The sequence below is a fragment of the Dendropsophus ebraccatus genome, chromosome 8 (assembly GCF_027789765.1).
Source record: "Dendropsophus ebraccatus isolate aDenEbr1 chromosome 8, aDenEbr1.pat, whole genome shotgun sequence".
Taxonomy (NCBI): domain Eukaryota; kingdom Metazoa; phylum Chordata; class Amphibia; order Anura; family Hylidae; genus Dendropsophus; species Dendropsophus ebraccatus.
Window position 1 is genome coordinate 89,363,810 of NC_091461.1, and position 17,208 is coordinate 89,381,017.

Here is a 17,208-nt window from a genome sequence, read left to right on the forward strand (position 1 = left end):
AGAGAGAATGCGCTCCCCCGTCTCTTCCTTCTGATAGGTCGCAGTCTTAACACTCAGATCAAAACTTTTGATATGTCTCTGTGACATGTCAAAAGTCTTTTTTAGAAGGACAGGTACATATTAAGTTCCTCGGTGCACTGTGCTTTGTATCTGTGGTATTTAGAACAGGGATCAGTAGGGGTCCGACCCCTGGGACAGATCATGAAAAGAGATTTATTGGTTCCCAGAATGAACAGAGGGTACCGCACATGTGTGGTCAGCTCTCCATTCAGAAAACTAAGATGCTAGTTTCTGTATATTAAGGAAGTTTGTGATAAGGGATTTTAAGAAAAAGCATACACCGTACATATTCATAACTTCTAACCGACATATATTCCTGTTTGTGTTTAGTAAACTGTGTATATTTGTCGCAGGCAGGACCAGGCTTTCCATTTGGAGGGATGAATCCTCCTCAGGGAATGTATCCACCAGCAGGTGGTGGGTACCCACCTGCACAAGCACCTGGTTATGGGGCACCTCAACAACCTCAAATGCCTGGCTATGGTGCACCTCAACAACCTCAGATGCCTGGTTATGGGGCACCTCAACAACCTCAAGCGCCTGGTTATGGGGCACCTCAACAACCTCAAGCGCCTGGTTATGGTATGTACCCTCCTCAAGATGGTGGATCTCAACCCGGGATGCCTGGGTTTAATGGAGGATACCCAGGACAGCTTCCAGGACAACCACTCCCAACACCAGGACAGCCTCCAATGCCAGCACCTGGACAGCCTCCGATGACAGCACCAGGACAGCCTCCGATGACGTACCCTGGCCAGCAGCCAACGCCGAGCTATCCTCAGAATCCAGCAGTAAATCCATCCATGCCACAGTATCCATCACAGCCATCAGGAACACCCAATATTCCTCCTATGAAGGTAATATCTTTATGCTAACCTCCAGCCCCTAGGTCTGATTCCTGGCAGCCCTTTCAATCATTTGTTTAAAGGGGTGACAGCACTTTAAAGAGCGCTGCCACCTCTTCACTGTTTACATATGATCATTCGATGATCAGTGGGGGTGCTGGGATCTTAATATCTTGAAAATGACCTGGAAAACCAGAAGAATCTAAATCTTGCTTTTCTGCAATATACTTTTCCCACATAGTAATTGGCAGCTTTCCGTGTATTAGTATACGTGTACAGTCAGGGCCGTTTTAATACATTGGTGGGCCCGGTGCACAGCCCTCAAGAGTGCCCCCCCCCCTCTTCCCTTTCGGCACATTGTATAAAGTACTGAATTTGCCCCCACACTGTATCAAGAGCCCCGATACATATAGTAGTTAACTTATAACACTATTTCTACCATACAGTGATTACATAAAAACTGCACTGAACAAAACAAAGATACCACCAATGATACCATTACATAATACCGCCACACCATGACCCCTATCATTACAAGCCTATAACAGAGTGCAGTTACATCCAGTGACTCACCGGGGGCGTCTTCTCCGATCAGATTCTGTCACCTTTTCTTTTTCTCTCCATCCAGCCTGGGCCACCATGAAGTCTTCTCCTGGCTGTGAATCCTCTCTCCAGAATCTGCCAGACAAATATTTAAGGCTCCAACACATACAGTAGTTAGGTCCCTTGTACCCCTATTTATTAGTTACACCCCTCTGTGCCTCCATAGTTTTAAGGTGTCCCTGTAGTATATAGACCCTCGTATGCTCCTCCAGTTATATACAGCACTCCTGTGCGCTCCCCCATTAGTATATAGACCCCCTGTGTGCTCCCCCAGTAGTATATAGACCCCCCGTGTGCTACCCCAGTAGGATATAGCCCCCCTGTGCTCTCCCCAATAGTATATAGCCCCCCTGTGCTCTCCCCAATAGTATATAGCCCCCCTGTGCTCTCCCCCAATAGTATATAGCCCCCCTGTGCTCTCCCCCAATAGTATATAGACCCCCTGTGATCTCCCCAATGGTATCTAGCCCCCTTGCTGTGCACTCCCCCAATAGTATATAGCTCACCTGTGCTCTCCCCCCAATAGTATATAGCCCCCCTGTGCTCTCCCCCCAGTAGTATATAGCCCCCTGTGCTCACCCCAATAGTATATAGCCCCCTGTGCTCACCCCAATAGTATATAGCCCCCCTGTGCTCTCCCCAATAGTCTATAGCCCCCCTGTGCTCTCCCCAAGAGTATATAGCCCCCGTGCTGTGCGCCTTCCCCATTAGTATATAACCCCCTTGCTGTGCGTCCTCCCCATTAGTATATAGCCCCCTTCATGTGCGCCCTCCCCATTAGTATATCGCCCCCTTCATGTGCGCTCTCCCTCCCATATAACATTAAAAAATATATATATATACTCACCTGGATCCACGCGTTCCTCTTCTCTTCCCTCTTGTAGCCGCACTGCAGCGGTCACAAGAGGCTGCACTCCCCTTATCCTCGCGCCGATGTTCCAGTGACGTCGGGCGCCAGAGGGAGAGTGCTGCCTCTTGTGACCGCAGAAAGTGCGGCCACAAGATTGACTGACAGGGAGGGAGCCAATGGCGGGCAGCGGCGAACGCGTGGGGGGTTGGCCTGCAGGGGGCGCCATGGATGGGTAAGTTGATTACTCATCCCTGGCGCTCCCCCCTGACAGGCTGGTGGCCGGAGCCCTGTGCGACCGCACTGGTCGCACATAGCAACAGCCGGCCTGCTCGGGTGGGCCCGGTGCATGTGCACCATGTGCCCTCTGGTTAAAGCGGCCTTTGTACAGTGTATAGTGGAGCAGGACTCTTCCTAGGGGTCCTGCTAGGGTTTAGTAGAGCTTTGCTTCTTTTCCTCTATCATATGCTTCCCAATATATATGCAGTACAATGGACTTAATGGATAACATCCATGTTTGATGGTTTTCTATCTAGGTTCAGAAGAGAGGCACCATTACAGATGCACCAAACTTTGATCCACTAAGAGATGCTGAAGTTCTCAGAAAGGCCATGAAGGGATTTGGTAAGGAATCATGCCCAAAAATACAACTTCAGATGTTTTTTTATTATAACATTTTTTAACGCCGTACTAAAAATTTCCAACAGGTGTACTTTAAAACGACTCTGTACCCACAATCTGCCCACCCCAAACCACTTCGGATAGCTGCTTTTAATCCAAGGAGTCCGTTTGGCAAGGGATACAGTTATTGTCCTAAAAAAAACAACTTAAACCTGTAGCCTTGTGTCAAACGGCCGGGGCTTAGAGAATCTGTGCCCTAACTTTGCACCACCCCTCCGTCCCTCCTCCCCACGCTCTTCATTATTAGGAATTTCCCTAGAACATTTCCTCCTGTCTGAACATTGCACAGGTGCCTTAACGATCCAGCCCATGTGCTGTGCTCACACAGGTGGTGAATTGTAGAAAATCTGCCTGGAGCATTCCTAATGATGAGGAGGGCGGGGAGGAGGGACAGAGAGGGTGTGCCAGCCTAATGCATACACAATCTAGACCACGGCCGTTGGGCAAGGGGCTGCCAGTTTAAAAGTTGTTTTTGAGAACAATAACTGCATCACCTGCCGAACGGACCCCTGGACAGATCTTGGACCAGTTTTGGGGGGTCAGAATGTGGGTACAGAGTCGCTTTAAGGGGATAAACAGGTTTTAAAAAACATAGCCTCTTTTTTCCCAAATACAGAGGCACACTTGTCCTCAGCTTATGTGTGATAATACAGCGATGTGTGATAATACAAAAAGACTGAGGCCCAGACACTGTGGCATTTCTACTAGATATTGACTGGGTTATCAACCATAGGTTGGTAATTTGTTCTTAATATTTCTTTCTGCTTTTACCTTACCTCAATTTAGAATGGCCATAGCCATGGAGCATGGGGACATACATATGGCCATGTACAAATAGTATCTGAGTGGCATACTCACAATTTCACTAGAACCACTACTTACAGTGCTTTCAGTGAGAAATTTGGTGCAATATGCACCACCCAGTACTGAACTGCATGACCTGCAATGTGTTCTGTATTATGCACAGAAACTCACACTGCTGTGCATGATGGAATAGCCATCTCACTTAAAGAGACTCTCTTAGTAGGTTTATGCAGCCCTATCTCAGGGTAGCATAAAGTAGTCACCGAGAAACTGAACAGAATGATGGATCACTTACATTGCGCTATGCAGCTGATTCAGAGATATCCTCCTGAATAACATGGACAATAAGTAGTCCTCTCCATTATGAGCGTGAGCCCAGTAGTCCTTAATATTCATGAGAAGCAAAAACTCCGCCCACCAGCTGCTGATTGGCAGTTATTTATCCATGCTGTGTACAGGCACTCAACTGTCAATCAGCAGCTGAAGGGCAGGGGGAGGGGTGTGGCAAGAATCCTATTTTCCTGCATATTAGGAGAACGGCTGAACAGATTGATGTAAGAAATACACCGATCTGTTCAGCATTTATATCACTAGTTTATGCTGCCCTTATTTAAGGTGGAATAAACCTAGTGACAGATTGTCTTTAAGGAGTACCCTAGCACAGTCATCTAAGCTTGGACGACTACGTTGTGTATTGGGGTGACCCTAATATGTTGGGAGTAAGCAGCATTGGGCATTTTAGATTTCAACATACCTGGTCCTTTGTATGTACGAGAGACAAGCCTCTGCCTGCAGCTTCCTCCCCTCACCCCATTAAGAACATATACTTGCACAGCTGAGTAGGCGTGTATATAGGGGATGCTGGAAGATATAGCCGCTAAAGGTGTGTTTTCTGTCATCTGTTGTTTGGGCTAATAGCTTTATAAAGTTAGAACTGCAGATAGACTTTAAATTAAAAAAAACCTTGTACATTCTCCTAACAGGAACTGATGAACAGGCCATCATTGAATGCCTGGGAAGCCGCTCAAGCAAGCAGAGGCAGCAAATCTCCTTATCCTTCAAAACTGCTTACGGAAAGGTAAGTGTTCTGCCTGCTCCGAACCTGCATCCATGACTTCATATTTCCATTTTACATCATTTTCTAGATCTGTGAACGTAGTCAGCCATGTAAACCATAGATACTGTCATTCCAGTAACTATGACCAGGCACGTGTGTGTGTGTGTGTGTGTGTGTATATATATATATATATATATATATATATATATATATACATATATATACACACCAATACCTGCATGAAGTACAGTAAGCAGAGCTAGTTGCTTGTTCATTTGTTTCTCATTGCTTATGTAAAGACAACATATTCCGCAGCCTTGTACAGAGATTCAGCTGGTGTAGGTTTCAGTAAGGAAGCATGGGTGGCTCACCGCCAACTGGATTTATATAGGGGTACACGGCTGTATATAAATCCTCATATCCAATGATTTTTGGATACAATCACCTAAATTAGCTCCTAGTATAAAACATGTTAAAGAAGCACTACTGGAATTTCACTTGAAGCCTGTGGCATTGCAAGGAGGGTGTTGGGCTACAGTTAGGCTACAGCCCCACATGCCGATAAATGCAAGTGACTGGGATTATCAGCAACATCATGTGGCCATTAATGAATGCACAGGTCTATGGTTTTAGCCGCATGTATTAGTTGCATCTGGTAAGGTAGATTTTCTGTCAGGCGGGTGATCACATGACTCAATTACAGCAATGAAACACAAAGATGCTGATGTGCTACCATAAAACAGATGGCACTATTTATGATAGGTGCTGCAAATGCTGTGTGTCCAGCTTCAGAGAGGAGCTTCTCCTAATATCTTTTTATGAACCAATATGATTTTGGTGGAATGGCAGCACATTTACGAGAACAACTGGGACAGAGATTTTGCCAGTCACGTGTTTGTGTTCTCAGTTAAAACAAATGAGTTATCTATATAAAAAAGGTTGATACTGCCACCTCCGTTCTCAAGTAGCTGGTCCTATTGCCCAGTGCTTCATATGTTTGGGAGTGTTCAGCCAATTGGTGGCATACACCAAATAAGCACTGTGCAATGGGACTGGAGAATGGTTTTTCTATGTTTTTCTGCCAGGCTTAGCACATTTAAACAAAAAACTAGAAATGCCATTTTAAGGAATAATAAGGTAGCTGACACCAGTGAGTGACTTCATTGAGTTTGTAATACTAAATTGCATAAAATTCTAAGTTAAAATGTAATGCCACCCATGCTAGTTTCCTGTATCTGTCATTGACAGTTGTGTGCCTGCATCCACAGCACATCTGCCTTATAAGATAGATGGTTAATAGTTCATATAAAGTATACATACTGTACAGCATATGTATAATCCAATCTGATATACCTACACAAGGACCCAATTGCCGTATCAAACAAATTAAAAGCTAATGGCCCATTGGGAGCCCAGAGACTAGCAATAATGATACAGAAATCTTCATTGAGTGTTGTAAAACTAATTACCCTTTCCATTTGCATTAGGATTTAATAAAGGACCTGAAGTCTGAATTGTCTGGGAACTTTGAGAAAACGATCCTAGCAATGATGAAAGCGCCAAGCCTGTATGATGCTTATGAAATCCATGAAGCAATTAAAGTAAGTGCAATGCAAAGTTATGTATAGGAAGTAATACAGTCAGCGATCAGTAAAGAACCGCCACTAACTCTCTGTATGTACTCAGGGGGCCGGGACAGATGAAGAATGCCTCATTGAGATCCTAGCATCTAGAACCAATGCAGAAATACATGAAATCAACAGAGTGTTTAAAGTAGGTAAGTGGAGAACAGCACTAAGTATACTTTATAATTAGGGATGGTCCGAACCTGACGAGGTTCGGGTTCGTATGAACCCGAACGCTCGGCAGCAGATTCCCGCCGTCCACGGAGCGGGCGGATACAGCGGGAGTAACGCCTGGAAAACTGGGATACAGCCTATGGCTATGGCTGTATCCCAGTTTTCCAGGCGGTCCTCCTGCTGGATCCGCCCGCTCCACGGAGCGGGCAGACAGCGGGAATCGTTACCGAGGGTTGGGGTTCGTACGAACCCGAACCGAACTCGGTTCGGACCATCCCTATTTATAATATTGTCTGTATATGGGGTAAGTTTCTTTTAGTCAAATTTACACAAATATAATTCAGAGAAGTGTTCTTTATTGTGTTCTGTAACAAAACGTCATGTCTTGTGTTTTTCTGCAGAGTTTAAGAAAACCCTGGAACAAGCCATTAAGAGCGACACATCTGGACACTTCCAGAGGCTGCTTATTTCCCTTGCTCAGGTAATCCCATCATATTCTTATGTTGCTCCATGTTACCTGTGTTTCCTAAGAAAATAACAACATAGAGCAATGAGCATAGTTTTGTGCTATGTTCATCAGTACCATAGACTTTAAAGGGGAGGAAGGATGCATGTAGGACCCTACTCCACTCAGCTAAGGGACACTTTTTCTTGTGGCATAGGAGAATGGTTGAAACCGGTTATTGGTGGAGGTCACAGTTGTTAGTCTCCCACCAATCTAGCATTAATCACCAGTCCAGTGGATAGGAGATAATTGCTGCAGTTCAGAATACCCCTTTACTTGTAGGATGGTTGTTCTTAAACTGTCATGTGACATTCGTAATTTGAATACATAGGGGCTATGTTCCCACAACATCTTTTTAGGAGATAAAACATTCTTTTAAAAAAATAAATAAATAATGACCGCCATCAATAATTATCATTATTTACGGCTGTCATTATAAAAGAATGGCAGTAATTTTGCCTACAAAGAAGTTGTGTGAACATAGCCTAAAGTTTATCTGAATAAAACTGTGAGAACATGTTATTGGCCTGCAGGGTGTACTGCTTGGTTAGAGTTGGACATGTCAGCCCCCTCTGCAGCTAAAGGCACCACAGAAGGCTGGGCACCAATGGAAATATTAATGGAGTTGGCCCGCTCACAGCATTTATCTACAAGCTCCTCTCTATTCACTGCTTATAGGACAGTAACTGAGCACTATCATTGTTGGTCCCATAGTTGTAAATGGAGAGTGCTTTCAATTTACAAGGGGAACTCTGGGTCTGTCAGTAATTTTGGCATTTAATTGGTTTCTAAATTTTTGTCACCCCATCAGCACTGATCACTGGGGTGCAGATGAATTTCTATAGCTGTAGGGGGCCTTGTGCCTACTCAGCTTTGCCTCCGCCAGGGCCGCTTAGGTTACCTGTAAACGTTATGCTATACACTACAGTATACTAGTAGTACAATGTATTATATTAACAATCATAAGATTGCATTTCAAAGTCCCTTTGTGGGACTAATAAAAAGTAAAAAAATAAAATAATAATAATAATTTTATCATATTAAATATAAAAATCCACCCTTCTTCCAAAAATACAACTATACAATTTCCCTTACAAAATTATTTTTTTTTAATATAAAACATAAAATAAACATACACATATTTGCTATAACCACAACGACCTGAACTATAATATTATCTCATTATTTATCCCATATTGTGAATGCCATAATCATAAAGATGAAGAAAAAAAACTACACCAGACCTGCTGTATTTAGTAAACTTGCCTCTGAAAAAATGTTAAAAAAGCAATGAAAAAGTCATATGTACCTAAAGATGGTGCCAATAGAAAGTACAACTTGTCCTACAAAAAAACCCTTGAAAGGCAACAATGAAAAAAAACATTAGGGGGCTACTGTGGTTGTTTCTTATTGTTTTTGAGTTTACTAAGTGTCATTTTATTCTACAGGGAAACAGAGATGAGAGCTGCAATGTAGACATGTCACTGGTCCAGCGTGATGTACAGGTGAGCACATGATCTCTTATTGTACACTGGAGCAGTCACTTCCCATTACACAGGTTTATGCTACATCCACAGGATAGATGGGGGTCCCAGTGGTGTTATGGTGCATTATTTTATTTCTGTGGTATTATTGGCTGCCCAACTATTCTTGTATCTCCTATAGAAGTAAATGGATAGCAGTGCCCACTGCCTCACATGTACTTGCAAAAATATTTGACTTGACGAGTCCTACAAGTATAACTATGTTAGATAGGATAACCCCCTTTAATTTTTACCCATATCACTCAGCCCTAATATTAATAATGTATTTATAGGAACTGTATGCAGCCGGAGAAAATCGTCTGGGAACTGATGAGTCCAAGTTTAATGCCATCCTGTGCGCCCGCAGCCGGGCACACCTTAATGCAGGTAATGGAAAGTAATTCTTTGTTTGCTATTAAAACAGCACATTATGTGTTTATTAAAGTGACATTACCGAAATATAGAAAATACATAGGAAAATAAAACAATCCCATCAATTCTTACCTTCTTATTCTTTTCACCCTGTTTTGTCTCCTTATTTAGTATAAACTTTAAGAAATAAATAGTATAGCTTAGCAGATTTCCCAGCATTTCCATCACCTACTGCACAGTGGCTGTTAACCACATGCAGGAGTCATAGCTTCCCTTTAAGGGGTTAAAGGGATTTTCCAATGCATAGCATTTATGGCCTGTGCACTGAATGAATCATTAATGGTAGGGTAGAGAGTGATAAGAATTTACAGGCCTGGCCCAAGGTGGTTACACAAGGCTGCCAGTATGTTTATGGACAGCAGTTTAATGGGTAATTTATTAGGGTCAGTTCACCGATCCAGTCATTCAGTTCTGTGGAATATGTTAGTGCTCTATAGATTAGGATTAATATAAGTATAGTTATAGTAACTTTTACTAGGGTTAACACATCATTGGTCATCAAGGCAAATGCTAAATGTATTTGTATTTATTATTTGTCAGAGAAATCACTTAGATGCTAATGTGGATAGTCAGTGACTACTGACAGTTTTGCGTCCTGTACGCACATACAGATAATGTCTGCTCACATAACCACACAGGCGGCCCACGGGGGGTCTGAAGGGTCAGGAATAGCAGAAGTTGGATGCAGCCCTAGGGCTGTCAGAAAACGTGGAAACAGCTTATGGTTGTATCCAAGCTTTCCAGGACTGCACTAAACTTTTACAGCCACAAGGAATCTAAGGCCGATCTTTCAGGTTTGGCTGATGTTGCCGAACCCAAACATTTTGTTAGGTCTCCTCAACACTAAACAAATAAGAACTAGTTTCCCACTGTGTTCATTGTCTACAAATTTGCTATTTCTTCCCTCAGTTTTCTCTGAGTACCAGAGAATGTGCAACCGAGAACTGGAGAAGAGTATCTGCCGGGAAATGTCTGGGGATCTGGAGAGAGGCATGCTCGCTGTGGGTGAGTGGATACTGATCAGCACATATGGGGATCTGTGCTACAAATAGCCATATAAAGATACTTGTCATCTACAGAAATCTATGAAGTATTAGTGGACCTGTTACACAGATCCCAGGGCAGATGCTGTGTACTTCTTCTGCCTTAAAGCTGAATTAGTAGATTGCTGATTTATTGTGACAGACAATGCCTTGCAAGCTACATGGATCTTTTCTAGATGACTCAGTTCATATATATATATATATATATATATATATATATATATATATATATATATTATTTTTTTTTAATCAGTTGATGTCAGAAAGTTTTACAGATTTGTAAACTACTTCTATATAAAAATCTTAAGTTGTCCAGTACTTATCTGCTGCTGTATGTCCCGCAGGAAGTGTATTCTTTCCAGTCTGCCACAGTGCTCTCTGCTGCCCCCTTTGTCTGTGACAGGAACTGTCCAGAGTAGTAACAAATCCCCATAGAAAATCTCTCCAGCTCTGGAAAATTCCTGACATGGACAGAGGTGGCAGTAGAGAACATTGTGTCCGGCTGGAAAGAAAACACCACTTCCTGTAGGACATACAGCAGCTGATAAGTACTGGAAGACTTGAGATTTTTGAATAGAAGTAACTTACAAATCTGTATAAATTTATGACACCAGTTCATTTAAAAACTATTTTTTTTTTTTACCGGAGTAGCCTTTTAATGTGCACCTGCCCTATGCTAAATGTTAAAAGAATAATAGAATATAAACAATAAAGTGTATATTCATTCCAAGTTGCCCAGAAGTTACTAAAAAAACATGTATTATTACTGGAGTCACCAAAGGATGAATGAATATTAAAGTGTTACTGTAAGCTTTGACATGTCCCACAGCACAGGAGCCCCTTTGACCACTACTTGTAGCCCGACACTACACAGTCTGACTTATTCCAGAAGACGCAGTCTATATACTCTCAACAAACCCCCAGCTGGCCAGTACCACAAGTCAATTTAAATGACAGTAATACTTGCTTTCCTACCTGGACCTTTGCTATGTGAATGGACTGATAGCAGGGGCACTTTCCAGGTACTGTCGGGCACTGTGACTCCTCCTCATGGAGTCCAGTTACAGAATACAGGCTGCCCTTAAGGCCCTATTCCACGGAACGATTATCGTCCGTATTCGGCCGATATCGGCCGCTACGGACGATAATCGTCCCGTGGAATAGAGTGCAACGATCAGCCGACATCGTTCATGTCGGCTGATCGTTGCAGTCGCTTGTTTTTCAACATGTTGAAAAACAAGCAACTGATATAGCAGAGATCTGCTGCCGTCGCTCCATTGAATAGGAGCGTCGGCAGCAGACGCTGCTATATCCTATGGGCTGCCCAGGCGATCAGCGATCCCCCGGGCAGCCCCCCCGCAGCTCCCCGCCGCCCCTACCGCACTCACCCGCTCGCTGCTGCCGCAATCAATAGCGGCGGCAGCGAGCGGGGAACGAGGAGCAAACGAGCGCTGAGAGTGCTCGTTTGCTCCTCTTTAAAGACCCGTGGAATAGGCCCTTTAGTTGAATGGACTCAGGAGTTAGAGGTATCCTGCAGGCTGCTGGTAAATGTAGACTGCTGTAGGATGTTTCTGCATATGTGTGTGGTGTCTGTGTATACCTTGTTTGTCCATGCTAATGCTGGTTATCTCTTTCTTGCTTTGATCACTTATTAGCTTCCTGATGATGTCTGGTAATTCTTAGATTGCCTATAGCACCCAGGAGTCATTGACCGTGCTGCAAAGATTCATTGTGTTTTGTGACAGTGTCCATTTCCTTGCATGTATTATTGCTGTGCTGTGTTTCTTCACTCAACATTGTTTCCATCTTATTTCTGTAAGGAAGGTTACTAGTGCAGCAATAACTGTATAACTGTATTAATATACACATACATACTGTATCAGCCAGACCACTGCTTTTAGAGCAGAGTGGTGTACGGTAACCTAGACAACAAGCTGTCAACAATGGGAGGGAGAGAGGGGGGAAGGTATGTTAAATTAATTTATTTGCAAAAATATTTAACTTGATGATCCCTGCAAGTATAACTATATTAGTAGAGATGGGAAGACCCCCTTTAATGAATTGCATTTAATATAATATATAGAGAGAGAGAGACCGCATTGACATGTTCCGTGTTCCCAACATAACACGGACGTGGAATGCCTGTAACGGAGTAACAGTCAATAAATAGACACCTTGGCTCATAATATTTATTGAACTTTCCTTTTCTTACTTTATAACATAGCCTCATGTGTTGTGTCGCATTCATATTGGTTTGTTCTTCCCTATAGAAGTAAACAAGTATGATCATGGTTGGCACATAAAATATGTGAGGCTATATATCACAGATTGCAGTGACCTTAACATTTAGGTCTCTTACTCTTTTTCATTTTTTTATTGTCTCTTCTACAACCGAACTGATATTCATTTTTTTTTTTTTTTCCTTCTTTAGTAAAGTGCCTTAGAAACACTTCAGCTTTCTTTGCGGAGCGCCTCTACAAGGCGATGAGGGTGAGTGTGTGCGGTGTACCTCTATGTATGTTCCAGCATTTGACAAAGCCAGTCAGATAAATATTTTTTCCCCCCTGAGATTATTTTGCCAAACAAGTATTATACAAGTATTTTTTCCCTTCCATATTGCTACCTGTGTTTTTTTTATTGCCAGTCTGTTCTACTGTATGAGCAGACGTGTCGTGGACCTCACTGTGTTGGTTGTATATTTAGGGTGCTGGAACAAAAGACAGGACTCTGATCCGTATCATGGTGTCTCGGAGTGAAGTGGATCTCCTTGATATTCGTCAGGAATATAAAAGAATGTATGGCAAATCTCTCTATACAGATATCACGGTAAGAAAACACATCTACACACAGAACAAGCAGCGTACCTCCAGTTCATGCAGACCAATCTGGTAGAGGGGGCATAGGACGAGCAGCCTCATCAGTCATGTTCAGTAAATTTCCCTTTCCCACTTGGCTGCACCGTTACCCCTATCACCTTTCATATATTATTATAGGATTTTTCACAAATTGTGGCAAAAAAGTGACTTATGAAAGGGCATTATAGAGGCAGAAATTGTGACACGTGAACAAGAGCAGTGAAGGACTGCTGGGCGACATCCGTAGTAATAGGGTATGTTCACAACAGGTGGCTTTGTTGCAGATTTTTGCATGGATTTCACATATAAAACTTACAGCAATGCGAAAAAAGTAAGCAGGTTTTCAAAATTTCATTAACAAATTTGGAACCATCTGTATAGATTTTTAATTTATTTTAGATAGGCTCCATAGACTTTCTATAGAACATTATGCAGCAAGATGGGGAATACAGTAAGCTTGGGAGAGAAGCACTCAGCTGCATGCTTCTCTCTGCTTATTCCAGTAATCAGTTGGGTGTGACCCCCAGTGCCCCCTGCAGGTAACTGTCTGTAAGCTAATGTCTGACCAATGCAGGAGCCAAGTGTCCTTATCATTTGAAAAATCTATAGTCACGACAGACAATGATTAGGACACTTGGCTCCTGCATTGGTCAGACATAAGCTTACAGACAGTTCCCTGTAGGGGGCACTAGGTCCCATAATGCCAAGAGTGACATTTAAAATGTATGCAGATTTATTGGGGTTTTAGGTTTTGAAAATACTGTTCAGTTCTGTTAAATGTCTCTTTTGGGACCCAGCATTGTGTTGTTCCATCACAGAACATAGAGTACATACACAAAGTTCAGAATATAATGTTTATACAGTGAGAATGTAGTGATACATGTAACACTTATCTTTCCACTTTCATAGGGTGACACATCTGGAGACTACAAGAAGATCTTGCTGAAGATTTGTGGTGGCAATGACTGAGCTCGTGTTTTCGCCTCCAAACTCAGAAAGACTCTTCATCTGATCTTTTTTTGCCTCTCCGTTTCTATGCTTGGACACACCATGAGCAGATTCCCCTTTGTTCTGATACTGGGCACTCCTCAATGTGAGACTGCACCCACAAAATGCATATATAGCCGTATTGCAAATGAGCACAATGCACAATCCAGTTTACTCAATTTTTGTCTCTTAGGTTATATTATAATTTTTTTGCATTATTGAAATAACATTTTATATGGTATATGTGGACTCCAGAGGCCACTGCTACCTACTGGTATATTTTTAGAAAAAGTTATGTTCTGTATTAAAGCTTTTCCTTCTATGTATGTTATTTTTATAAGGAGAAGAAAATTTCTGGTTACTAAAGGCCGTATTAGGCGGCCTGACCCACCCCGTATGCACCCCGTAAATTGGTGTTCGCTTGCATAGCTGATTAGACAGCTCCATAATTCTCACAAAGATCTTTAGCCCTTTCCTTTAATCAGCCATCACCCAGGCATCTCCCGTTACACATGTGCGTCTGGTAGCAGATTATCTTGTAGACATGTTGAAAGACAGTGATCAGCAGATGAGCATTTGTCTGCTGATCACTGGCCCTATTACATGTGGAGATATGTGCCTTATTTGGCCTTAAAGGGGTATTCCAGGAAAAAACAACTTTTAAGTTGGAGATTGCAGGGGGGGGGGGGGGGGGTTCAACCTCTGTACCCTCCGCCAATCTCTGGATCAGGCCCCTGCTTCTGTGTAATGAATAGAGCTGCGGGTAGGGCACATGAACTGCAGCTCTATTCATTCCTATGGAGCAACGGAAAGAGCAGAGTACGCCAGAAGAGTGTTGTCTCTTTCCGTTGGCTCCTTAGAAATTTATAGAGACGCAGGTTGTTTTTTCCTGGAATACCTCTTAAAGGGCAAGGGCCGTTTTTACCTGTGGTGACAGGATGCAGACAATATGCACCCGTTCTGTGTGCTAAGACTTTACAACGCTCAATCAATCATGAGACTGGGGTACATAAATCATCTTTAGATTGTTTGTGCGACCATTTAATTTAATCATTATTGCACATGACCTGTTTACATAGGGCAATAACAATTTAAATGCTTGCTCAAAAGATCAGGGCTGATCACTGGCCCTTTTACCTTGGCTGAATATTGGGAACCGGCACTGGCCCATGTAAAAGGGCCTTAATGGAGTTATCCAGGCTTAGAAAAACATGGTTGCTTTATTCCAGAAACAGCACCACTCTTTAGTCTTCAGTTTGGGTGTGGATGTTGCAGCTCCATTCCATTGAAGTGAATAGAGCTGAATTGCAGTAACACACACAACCTTAGGACATGTGTTGTGCTGTTTTTTCTAATCCTGGATCCTTGGATTTGATGCTGATAAATTCTTCAGCTAATCCACAGGGAAATCCACAAAATCGAGTAACGTGCAGAAAATTCTGCACAGATTTCATTATAGGTTTTTACTTTCTGTTTGTAAAAAGAAAAAAAAAAGAAAATGATGGTGCCAAGTGTGCTTGAGTTGTTAACTACTCTGAAAGGGGTTGTCTAGAATAATAATTTTTTATTCAATAAGGGTATGTTCACACTGAGGAATCCGAGCGGATCACCTGCCGCAGATTCCGCAGCTCGACCCCGCTCACATGGGGAATGCAATCACTTACTATGACAAACAGGTGAGGAGAGGCCACAATGAAATTAAAGGCCACATTATTCATTTTAGTTTTTTTGTTAATACATTGTTTTTAAAGGGTTATTCAGGGTTAAAAACAGCTTCTTGCAAAAAAAGCTCCACTCCTGTCCTCAGGTTGTGTGTGGTATTACAATTCAGCTCCATTTACTTCTGCAAAACCTGCACCCAAACTGAGGACAAGAGTGGTGTTGTTTCTGGAAGAAATCAACTATTTTCTTGTAACACTGGATAACCCCCATTAATAAAGTTACATTACTTTGCAATATAACTTTTGTTAAAGTAAAAATATACTTTTGTTTATATATCAACTTCGGTTGAGTGACAGCAGGAATGGGCAACACGGGGAAATAGTTTTTAAAGACATTTGTTGTATCATTACTAGATATATGTAAAGATTCAGCATGAGCTGCAAAATATTTGCTTTAAGTGTGCTAGGGTGGTAGTGAGAGTGACTCTGTAAGGTGTACAAGGAATAATAATCTATCAAAGAATATTGTTACAATAAATTCAGTCTTTGTAAAACCAGCCTTTCATGTAACGTGAACTTCAGTCATGCTTACCTCTTTAGATCCCATTGCATTTATATATTTGCATTTTCTTCTTTTTACTTTTTTGATCTGAATACCATAAATAACTGGTGGTAATTGGTGTTGAGCAGACCTGTCAAACCGAACGCTTGGTATTTCATTTCCCGTGGCTACAGAAGTTGGATGCCATCCTAGGGCTGCCTGGAGAACATAGATACAGCCATAGGCTGTATCCATATTTTCCAGGACTCCCTAAGATCCAACTTCTGCAGCCGTGGGGAATCATATAGATAGCGTTCAGGTTCGGAGAACATTGTCAAACCCAAACAGTTTGACAGATCCTCTCAACAGTAGTGGTAATCCATTAGACTGGGCAGAAATATTAAGATTTCATGTTTTAAAACTGGTAAGGTGTAGGAGAAACCAAATTCATTATATAGAGGTGAAACAGATTTGAAAGATGCCATATTGTGCCTGTACGTTAAAAAAGTCTGCATATGTTATGTGTGAATAAATCTGTTTGTACTGGCCAGATTTTGGGAGTTTTAATTCATGATAAGTAATCACTTACATTGTGCAGAGAGGTCTAGAGAAACTAAACCGGGTTACATTCAGTACCTAGTACGTTTAAGGTTACATTCACACTGTGTTTTTGCATTCTGTTTAAGGGTCCAGGTATTTTCTTCCAACGGGCTGCAAAATTATGGCTTGAACAGGACCTACCTTCCACCACTGCAGGTTCCACATCTACCTCCGGCCACAAGAGGCTGCTCTCTTCCCCCAGCTCTCTGGTGGCATGAGTGACATCACAGGGCATGGAGGAGGAGGAGGCGCCAGGGGACTGTATCAGAGCCAGGTGAAGGTTCTTTCTTTCTTTTTCTCTTTTCTTTTTTTTCTTTTCCTTTCTTTTTTGTCTGTATTGACAAAAATGTCCCTGACATTTCAGC

The 17,208-nt window shown here is 42.4% G+C and overlaps 1 protein-coding gene across 2 annotated transcripts in view; it reads left to right on the forward strand.

Annotated features, from left to right (window-relative positions):
* Nucleotides 1-16,793, forward strand: part of ANXA11 (annexin A11) — a 34,358-nt gene extending 17,565 nt beyond the window's left edge. For both annotated transcript variants that reach the window (XM_069980903.1, XM_069980904.1), the window contains exons 4-15: nucleotides 414-917; nucleotides 2,892-2,979; nucleotides 4,824-4,918; nucleotides 6,385-6,498; nucleotides 6,584-6,674; nucleotides 7,098-7,177; nucleotides 8,650-8,706; nucleotides 9,018-9,111; nucleotides 10,066-10,161; nucleotides 12,631-12,689; nucleotides 12,903-13,025; nucleotides 13,964-16,793. In XM_069980903.1, coding sequence (XP_069837004.1) covers nucleotides 414-917; nucleotides 2,892-2,979; nucleotides 4,824-4,918; nucleotides 6,385-6,498; nucleotides 6,584-6,674; nucleotides 7,098-7,177; nucleotides 8,650-8,706; nucleotides 9,018-9,111; nucleotides 10,066-10,161; nucleotides 12,631-12,689; nucleotides 12,903-13,025; nucleotides 13,964-14,023 — 1,461 coding nt within the window. In that variant the 3' untranslated portion in view covers nucleotides 14,024-16,793. The remainder of the gene's footprint in view (nucleotides 1-413; nucleotides 918-2,891; nucleotides 2,980-4,823; nucleotides 4,919-6,384; nucleotides 6,499-6,583; nucleotides 6,675-7,097; nucleotides 7,178-8,649; nucleotides 8,707-9,017; nucleotides 9,112-10,065; nucleotides 10,162-12,630; nucleotides 12,690-12,902; nucleotides 13,026-13,963) is intronic.
* Nucleotides 16,794-17,208: the final 415 nt, after the last annotated feature.